At 29.7% G+C, this 10943-nt stretch overlaps 1 protein-coding gene across 5 annotated transcripts in view; it reads left to right on the forward strand.

Annotated features, from left to right (window-relative positions):
- The window catches only part of LOC106469581 (putative fatty acyl-CoA reductase CG5065), a 106290-nt gene extending 96045 nt beyond the window's left edge, over positions 1–10245 (forward strand). For 4 of the 5 annotated variants that reach the window (XM_022398898.1, XM_022398909.1, XM_022398903.1 and 1 more), the window contains 4 exons: positions 4388–4402; positions 6947–7076; positions 7567–7694; positions 8351–10245. In XM_022398898.1, coding sequence (XP_022254606.1) covers positions 4388–4402; positions 6947–7076; positions 7567–7694; positions 8351–8504 — 427 coding nt within the window. In that variant the 3' untranslated portion in view covers positions 8505–10245. The remainder of the gene's footprint in view (positions 1–4387; positions 4403–6946; positions 7077–7566; positions 7695–8350) is intronic. The other variant, XM_013930087.2, reaches the window with a different exon arrangement.
- Positions 10246–10943: the final 698 nt, after the last annotated feature.

Here is a 10943-nt window from a genome sequence, read left to right on the forward strand (position 1 = left end):
GTTTGAATACAAGAAGAGAAACAATGCCTCTGTAGCCACAAAGAATATCAAAGAACCTATGGAAATGTTTTGAATGTTCATAATGTCAACAATGGTTCAGCAAATTTTGTTCAGGTGACTTTAGCCTTAAAAACTATGATGGCAAGGGCAGGCATAATGGAATTGAAATTGATGCTCTGAAGATGCTTGTTGAGTCTAACCCAAGGCACCACTCTTGTAAAATTGCATGTCTCTCATGAAACAGTACATAAACATCTAATGAATATGGGAAAACTCCATAAAGAAGGTGTTTGGGTGCCTCACGAACTTTCTGATTATCATCGTTTTCAACGTATGAACGTTGTTTTGTCTCTTCTGCCGCGTAATGCGTGTGAACCATTTTTGGACAGAATTGTCACCGGTGATGAAAAATGGATTCTCTATGCGAATATTAAATGCTAAAAACAATGGCTCAGTCCTAGACAAAAAAACACTTACGACCCCAAAACCTGGACTACACCTGCGGAAAATGATGCTTTGCATTTGGTGGGACATCAAAGGAGTAATTGATTTCAAACTCCTCAATTCACAACAAATGTCAATGCAGAGATCTATAGTTAGAAACCGGAATGTTTAAATCAAACCCTTCATCAGAAATGCCCTTCACTTGTCAATCAGAAAGGTGTTCTTTATCTCCACTACAATGCATGTCTACATGTGGCACGTTTGATGCAACACAAGATTATGGAGTTGGGTTGGGAAATTCTCCCCCACCCACCATATTCTCCACATTTGGCACCATCAGATTACCATCTTTTTCATTTGCTGCAACACCATCTTAATGGGAAAACATATGCAAATATGGAAGGTGTTAAAGAGGACATCGACATGTTTTTTTGTTTGAAAGCCAAGTGATTTCTTTAATCAGGGCATTAACAACCTGATTGTATGATGGAAAAGCATCATTGATAAGAATGGAGACTGTTTTGTTTTGATATGATATACAAGTTGTTCGGGTTTTTTCATCTAAAAAAAAGCAACATTAATTTCTTGACAGCCTAATACATTTAATTTAAGAACAACAAGGAAGTGTTTGTCCATCTAGTCTGTCCTATTCACTATACTAAACTCTAAAATAAAACACTCAAAGACAGCTCCTATTATTCAAATATTTATCAAGCCTTTCCTTAAATTCTTGTAAATCAACTTTGTACTTAGATTAGTGTATGTTACTCACTTTTGTGCAGCCCACAAAATGCATTTGCTTAGTGTGTCACATTACAATAGCATATTTTTTGAGAGATATTTTCCAAAACTTGCATGTTTGAATTAGTTTTTTTTATGTTTCTTTTCTGATTGTGTGACCAAGCATTGAAAGACAACAAGTCTCTTCAGTGCTGTAGTGAAAATGCAAACTAGAACTCCCTATGTTGTTTTTATACCTAACATGTCATTATGGTGTGTGTGTGTGTGATCAAAGTAAAAATATGCTATTAGTTATCACTTTTTATTGTTCCTTTAGATTATTTTAAAAAGAACCTCTGTGGTTTCACAAGTTGGCTAAAAGATTGATAACTTACAAGCAACTATGGCTATGACCTTTGAACCATCAGATCGAGAGTTTTTGATCATGTAATGTTTATGAACTAGCAAAATAATAGAGCTAACAGAAAACCGATATAATTCTATATATAGCTGGCTAGGTAGTTGTGTTTTTTAGTGTTTTTTTTCTATCTTTGTTCAGTTTTTATTGTTGAATGTGCCTTTCTACAAGTACATCTAAAAGTATATATATAAACTGTGTGTACTTTAAGAGCACACAACTAATATTAACCCTATTTTTACTTTAAATGATATCAGTTAAAATGTTTAAAATAATATTCAATATTGTTATTTATTGTGATTGTTTTTGTTGATAGTTTTGTTTACACTTTGAGAATTATTTTGCATTGTTAGCTTAGTATATGGATTTAAGACTAACCTAAATTTTTAAGTTAGCTTAAACTCATGACTGCTATTAAGATTTAACTGAAAACATCATAAACAGTGAAGGTTACCAACTGATATTAAATTCAATGCATTCTAAATATTGCAGATTTAGTTCCTTTATATATTGATTTATTACATAAGGTCCTAAACAGTTTGTTATATAGAATTGAATACACTGATATTCAAGTTAATTTTTAATTTTGATCAGGAACTATCAATAATCTTAAAAGGGTTTATTTTTTTTAGGTTATAGCATACTGCATGTTACTGCCTGATTGGAGGCTAAAAACATTAATATATTTGCAAAATATTCACTTATAACTGTCAGTTTTCATACTAATCACTCTCAGTATTTGAAACTAAAAGTTTTGCCCGTTTATACAACAGGTGTTACATTGAACATTGGATATTCTTTCTTGAACATAATTAACTAATATAATACTTGAAATATTGTTTTTAACTTGGGACATTATGAATCATTTATGAACATAGCAAATAAGTGGGATGCCTCTTGCTTTTTATACTAAGTTTCCACTATTACTTTGATTAATTTAATGATGTCCCCCTTGGGACAGCAGTAAGTCTACGAACTTACAATGCTAAAGTTCAGAGTTCGATTTCCCATGGTGGACACAGCAGATTGTGACTTTTTTCTAAAACAAAATAACCAATAAACTATTGGTTTACAATAATGACGAATATTATGTACGTATTTAATCAGATGTTTATACATGGGCTTGAGATTATTAAAATTGTATATGGAAAGCATTTGGGGGTGGACATGGCCAGTGGGAATGATGTCGCTGCCTTCACTGCATTGTAATCTTAGGTATAGAGGACAAGTAATAATTAATAAATACTATGAATTGCACGAAGTGTGGTGTGGTAAGTGTAGTTTGAGTCATGATTTGTAAATATATGTCACTTTTATGGACACTATTTTCTGAGTAAGATGTACAACTAGTGCCAATTATTGTCAGCACTGAAAATTACAATATTGCACATGAGACTGTTAGATAGTCACATAATTATGTGCTTTACTACCCAGCTCTTTTATGAACACTGGCAAAAACATTAAACATTTTATGTACACTATATATAGGCATTAAAAAAATTAGTCCTTGCAATTTTTAAAATGTCAAAGTTTGACAAATTCATTAAAAAAAAGGTGTTCTAGAATGGAATGCAATTGTTTCACTTTTAAATGATCAAAAGAAGATAAATAAAAGAAAATCCACCAATAGCAAAATAAAACTTTGTGTCACAAAATATACTAAAAACAAAGCTGACATAAATATGTATTATTGACTAGTAAGTAAAGTAAAGTAAAACAGAAAAATTAATATACATACTTCAGTCTTCCCCCCACCTCCATCTCTATGCCATGGTCAGCCTTCAGAAGCCTTGTCTTCCCCTTCTTTAGCTATGACTATCAAATTATTCAGAACATCAGTTGTAAAACTTTATCTCCAATCAGATTTTATTTTTTCAAGGTGAAAAGTCTTTATCCAGCACTGAAGTTACCGTGGCAACATCAAAACTATTACCACAATGTAGACAGTGCTGTTAAATAGTTTTAATTCCCACAGTGAAGTCAAACTTCATTATATCCATTAAGTTGGTTTTATTTTTAAAAGTAATTAAATGGAACTCTAGAATGTGAGCACAAAGAAATCAGGCTGAGGGCCTACGGTTTAAAAAAGTGTATATCATCATCATGCAAGATCTTGCTCCCAGACTAGCCTATAACAATTAATAAACAAAAATCAAAACAAGATACCAAGCAGAAAAAAATGACAGTTGAACAAACATCATTAATAACTTCCTAATTTTTCAATTTCTTTCTTTTATTAATAGAATTTTATATTATTATATTTAGTTATATGGTGTTTGTGTGACATGCCAAATTCTAAAACCTATTAATCTGACATAGTATTCTAGTGTATTTGGGACATTAGTTAGTTGTTCTTATAAAGGCCTGGATATATCAGAAGTGTTATGAAAAGCTTACAATAGGTATGAAATTGACATATACAAATATTATAAACTTTTTCATACATGTGTATTGTAATTCAAATGATATTTTATGTAAAAATATTATCCTTTGCGATACTTTTGAAATTTTTTTGTAGTTCTTTTCTGCCTACAGTACATACCTTTTAGTTGTAATTTATTGTAAAACTAAATTCTATCTGTGCTTTTATAAATTAAAAAAAACGTTTTGCAGTTACACTTTTAAAAATTTTACATGCTTTAGTTACAGATTTACGTACATGAACTGAGATATTGAAAAATATTTTCAGATTTGTAGAAAACTCCAATACTGTAGAGCTTTTCATTGTTTTGTGTGTAATAATTTTTTTCCTGTAGTTATAAGCTGTAGTGTGTAATTAATGCTTATTATTTCCAAATATTGCAGTCCAGGACTAGAAAGGTATGTTTATCAACCTTTTAGCACATACATTTTGTATAGAACATCAAAATCATCACTGGTATAGAAATTGGTTATCTTGGTTGAAAGAAGGTGGTAAAAAGAAATGTTTATGTTTATTTGTTGTGTGGTTCATGAAATTCACTGTTATTTACCCATTGATGTATTTATAACAACCAATCTCTTGTTCTTTTTATGGTTGCCTGTGTGTCTGTCCATTGTTCTAATACTTTGATTGGCATCCAGTGTTATGTATTATATTATTGATTGGTTTTTTATTAATTCAATTATTATTGAAAACTGATTATTCGGAAAGGTAAAAACAATGTGGAAAAATCAAGTTCCTTTTATTGATAAATTTAGCTCCTTGCTAAATTTTTTCTGAAATTCAAAAATTTCTCTTGTGAAAAAAATATAGTGCAAAGAGGTTGCATAATAAAGCCTGTTGTATAAGTGAATACAATGCAATTGCTTAAAAATTATATTCTATACAAAATAAAAGTTTGAGACTAGTAGATATATTTTGCCACTGACCTTCGTGTTTATAGATTTTCATCTGTTGCAAGATGCCACACTTTTCTTACTATGGTTAGGGTATGATTTGTTGCAGGTCTCTTTTTGAATGGTTCTGGCATCCCAAATTGATCCATTTTCTTTTGCTTTCAAATGCTATTAAGTTGAAGGAAAATGTTCACCTCAGAAATTCTTATACTTTATGGTCTAAGTGTATGAATATTTTGTGTCAGAAAGAGCTATTACACACCCTTCCCAAAGCAATCAATTTTTTTGATGGCATCACACTACTTATGAAATGCCAATGTAAAAACATAGTTCTGATACTTGCTGTTCTGCTAGGATTTTATATCTGCTGTCGGTGTCACGTCAATCATTTTAATACAATGTACTTAAATCTCTGTAATATGCAGTTTAAGGTTGAATTTCTGAATGGGTGCAGTAACATCACGTAATATAACAATATAAATGTGTGAATTATCAAGCAACTTAAAAGTGAGAATTGGTATGTGAGAAATAATAAATTTGTGGATCAGAATGTGTGAAGTAAGGTGTACCTTAAGGTTGGAGTTATATATTTATGAAGCAACTTTTCAGAAGAAATTTATGACTTAAGATTCAAGATTTGAAAATTGAAGTCAATTATAATAACTTGAGTATGACTGTAGGAAGTATTACTTGACTCAAGTATGACATTTAGAACCTGTGCACTAGATTGTACAAGGCACATTGTATGAGATTCAATCACAGCAGCATTTATTTTTCCACTAAATTAAACACTATACTCCAAATTTTCAAATAATGCTACAATATACATCCAGTGAAACTTGGCCAAACCACCCGACATGTGGTATAGAGGCTAGAATTAGTATGCCAGTCTGTCTATACAAAAATCAGCAACCATTATTATTATTATCACTTGAAACTTTTATGTCTTAGTGAGTGAGGTAGTCTTCTATTCTACTTGTACAGGTCACAGTAAAACAATACTAGTTGTATTGTTGTCTAAACAATATTGACATTTGCAATGGATTCCATTGAAAAAGTAACCTGATAGATAATGTAATTTTAGTACTGGTCAAACTATACTCTATGTAAAATGTGTATAATAAATGCTGTAAAGTTTGTATTGGTAAATAATATTAGCATATAGATAGTGTTCTAATAAAAAATAATTACATTTCATAAGCTGTTAGCAGTAGAAACCTTGAAGCTAGATATTATGTAATATAGATATTTTATGCTACACATATAAGGCTTAATCAAGTTTCAAGTGTGTTGTAAAAATTCAATTCACGATTAATGGGTTTTTTAGACGATTGTAATACTTTATTTTCCCTTCTTAACGAATGAAATACAACTCTCTCTCTCATATTTATTAAAATGTTGAACATTGGGAAAGTGATTTTGTCTTTCTCATATCTTTTCTTATTGAATTTAGTTTTGAACATGTATAGTAAAAGAAATAATATGAATTATTGCAAACTTGAACTGAACATATTCATTGTTCAATTGCTTAAATTAGAAGGAAAATTTTTTCTCCATTTTTAAATATACATCTTGGCAACAAAATATTTTTATCAATAAATCAGCTTTTCTTGAACTAATAACTTGAATATAGAAGTACATTATGCTAATATAATAATAAATTGACAAATAATGATTTATAAGTAGAATGATGTGATTTATTTTTTGGGGGAGGACATACTACATATTTTTTTCATACCCGAAGAAGACGGACTAATGTTCTATCGAAACGTAGTAGGTTCTCCTAAATATAAATCACGTAATTATGCCAATTTATAATGAGAACTAATAACATATTATGATATTTGTGAGCCATCATGGTTTTGAATTACACATTAACTGAAAAAAAAAAGATTGATATTATCATTAAAATGAAAATTTTAGAAATTTCTATCAAGTAACTATTTAATTTACTGCAACTACATTATTGTTCAAATGTATTTCTTCCTGACATTCATTAATTGGTTATTTAAGTTATTAAATATATAAATATGGTTTCTCTTCCAGAATGGTGCAGCTGTATTCTCGTCTCAATCGAGCTATAAACTGTTTAGAGTATTTTACAACTCATGAATGGGTGTTTCACAATAGCAATGTTCAGACTTTGTATAAACAACTAGTTGGAAAGGACAAAGAAGTAAGTATTTATTTATCTAGTAATTATTAAAAACAACTGAATAATGAGTGAATTTTTATATTTATAAACTAATCTACGTGTATAGCAAACAAATGTAAAATGTGAAAAATATATTGATCTGATTTATGTAGTTACAACTGATTTTAAAGTATTGTATTGACTTGGTTTCTTATGTTACCACACACTTGAAAAAGGTGAGTAAGTTTTTAATAATAATTAAAAAAAACAGAATTGAATACACAGTTTTTCGTTACAAATTTTTTATGTTAAAACATTTATTTATGTGAACACAATATAACATATTCTTATATAGAAGCAATTTTTTAGAAGGAACAAATTACTTCTATGATGTAAAGCACCGGAAATTATCCCAGTTACATCATAAGTTATCAGTGTTTTGTTTTTAAAGTTTATGCTTATGACTGACATTTTAATTTTTTATATATATAGTACATATTGTTAATATGTTCAGTTTTTATCCCTCTGTTAGACATTTGACTTTTCTATTAAAAACCTTGACTGGCCAAAATACTTTGAAGACTATGTACTGGGATCTAGAAAATACCTATTAAAAGAGGATCCATCCACACTTCCAGCTGCTAGAAGAAGTCTTAGAAGGTAAAACACACGTTTCTTCAGCTTGTTTCTTATTAGTACACAAAAAATAGTCAAATAAAGGTATAATCTAATGCTTTAATTTTGTTAATTTATTTCACACTTAATTGAAAATTTTAAGAAAAACTTTAATCACTAAAGTAAGTTGTTTTTTTTCTGACAGATAGAAATGATTAAATGCCAGACCTGTTTAATACATAGTGTGATAGAATAAGTTTAGACTTAAAAAAGTCAGTGTATTTGTTTATTGATAAAAGCTACTCTGCCAAAGAATATCAACATAGTGTGTTCAGTAAGTTGTAGAACAGTTCAGAATACTGTTGTAGTGTGAACACCTTTTACAAGCAGGCAAAGCATAATTATAATTAATTAGACTTTTCATAAGACATTAGTATTAGGTTCCATTTGCAATGGCTGTGGCAAAAATGTTATGGTTGGAATACTGTTAATATACTTTCTTCTAATCTTTGAAAATCCCTAACGGACTAGATAAAGAATATAGTGTTTAAAAATATAATAGGCCTAATATTCATATCTTATAACAAGTGTAATTAGCTCAGAATATTGTATGTTATATTTGCTATTACAAAGAGTACATTATTTTTTATTTCTGTGTTTGAATACTTTACAGTTGATGATAATCTGTGGTTTATTCACAGGTTGTATGTCATTAGTCAGCTAGTTAACTTCATTTTTCTCTTGGGGCTTTGGAGGATTCTTATAATGCGGTCAGCTGCTGCTAGACGCCTCTGGTGGTTCTTCCTATCAACAGTAGTCCGGAGTTACAGGCTGCTTCCTTCCTTCTTGACTTAGTGAAGACTTATAAGTCAAGGGATTTTTTTTCTTAACTCGTCATTTAAAATAAGACTTGGAAGCAAGCACCTATGTGTGCCAACTCTTTTGGATAAGATAGATTTTAGTAGCGGAAACTAACAAGGTGTAAACAATTTCTTTCATGAAATTAAGATAAAACTATTTTATTGTAATGTATTATGTAATTTCTGCATATATGTGTATATATATATTTGGATTTCTATTTGATTGGCAAGTTCATAATGGTATAAAAAATCTGTTAACTCATTTTTCATATTTATTTTTGACCATTGCTAATATGAATAATTGGAGCCAGCTTTTAAAAAATTGTTTGTGTTCAGCTCAAAAGTTGTAGATAGATCGTTACCACTAAATATGCAACATTAACAGACTTATATGTAATGATTAAATTACTAAGCAGGTAATTAGCGAGTAGGTGAGTTCTAAGGGCTACTTGTTTTTGTAAGTCTAATATCAGTTACAAGTTACCTAAAACCATAATAACTAAAGTAACTATGAGAGAACCTTGTAACTTTCTAAAGATTTTAAATTGTTACAGATCTCAATTCATTACAAAAGGAAAAAAAAAATATCACACTTTTAAAGTAACATTTTATTTGCTCCAACTATCATCGTCATAAACTTGTAATAGACTGTTTGTATTTCTTGGAATCAACTTCTTGAAAATGTCACAATTTTGAAAACACTTGAAAAATGTTTTGTGAAAGTTGTCGGTTTAGACACTTTTTTTAACAAATTGTAAGATTTTTCATGGACACACCATTGTTTGTAGTGTGTTTCATCAGTATAGGATAGTGTTTCCTTCTTTGGGTTTGGAATATATTTCATAGAACCCATCAGTCTAGAGTGACTCTCTTGCAAGGTTGAAATATTTTACATGAAATTCATAAGTCTGGAAAGTGATGTTTAATGTATATGTTTTAGTTGTATCACAAGTTAACCAAAGATTTATATATTTCATTTGATTTCTAGATATTCTAAATCACTAGCTTTTTTTTTCTAATGGATATAATGTTGAAATATTTAATCTTTAAAAATTTATCACAATATGAAAGACTGCACATTTACTAATAAAGTGACTGGACTTTCCACAACTAACTAAAAAAAAAGTCATCTTGATATGAAACTATGAATCACTTTCCAAATAGAACTGTCACATGCATCAGTTTGAAAGTTCAGTAAAAGAAAAAAAAACAAGTTGAGTATCTGTTTCCCAGTTTCAGAGTGGTATTGCACTGTTAAATAGGAAACTATTATTGTGATTATAATGAGAATCAAGAAGTGTTGAGAGTACAGGACTTTATCCATCAACCAGCTGGAGATCACACAGTAGTATCAAGTGGTCCAATTGATTGTTATTAAATTACTGTGTTTGGCTGTCATGTTTTTCACATGTTGAGATAAACACTACTTTTCATTAACGACTTTATTCTCAATAATTGTAAATTAAAGTAGATGAAAAGATGATAATATCCTACATTTAATATGAACAAAAACATTTTATCAAACATGTTTTCCCTTTGTTGCTGACGTTACTATTACAGTTGATAAGCTTAGATTACTTTTGTATGTTAAAGTGTATTTATTCTAAGTAACCATTTTTGTTCTTATGCTCTTTCAATAAGAATTTTAGCTTTTGATATGATAAATACAGCTACATATGTATGCAAATTTCTCAGCTATCGACTTTATTTTTTAATAAATATGTTTTGACTTCTAAGTATATTATTCACAATCAGAGTAGATCTTTTTTTGTAAGCTTTGTTTAAAAGTCAAGGTAAAAGAAATTAATGCCTTTTAATGTTTTTTGAAATGAGCAGCTCAGATAAAACTTGGCTTTGTATTCCTGTGTGCACACACATGCAAAGAAAAGCCACTCATGACAGATTAGTGGTATAAAGACCTGATTTTTTTGTGTTGTATTCTGAAGATGTGAGGAGGGGAGCTTAAGATTTGGAAAAAGTCATGTTTGGAATTAATTAAGATTTTTACTTCTCTAAAAAGATCAGTAGCTTAAAACTGAGTTACCAATGGTATTAGTAGAGACCAGTACCTTATAAGAGTTTAAGAATCGATGATTACCTGAAAAATGAAAGGAGGATCTAAATATTTACTTTCTCTCAGGGGTGGCAATGTAGAAACAGTTTTGTAGTGCCAAGTGATCCCTTGTTATCTAAGTTGTAAATTGTTGTATTTGAAATGTGTCAAAATTTAAAGTAGAAGGTACAAACGTAAGTAGTAACAATACTAAAAAATATTTATTTATTTTTTCAACTCTATCACTACCAAAATGGGAAAACTTGTTTCCTAATAAAGTTATGTGACTAGATCTGCCAAATTCTGTATGCACTGATGGGGAAAACTGTCAAGATTTGAAGTTTAAGTCTATACATTGGTTAAAAAATATTCTGTCAAAAA

Source organism: Limulus polyphemus, unplaced genomic scaffold (genome assembly GCF_000517525.1).
Source record: "Limulus polyphemus unplaced genomic scaffold, Limulus_polyphemus-2.1.2 Scaffold97, whole genome shotgun sequence".
In the NCBI taxonomy this organism is placed as follows: Eukaryota; Metazoa; Arthropoda; class Merostomata; order Xiphosura; family Limulidae; genus Limulus; species Limulus polyphemus.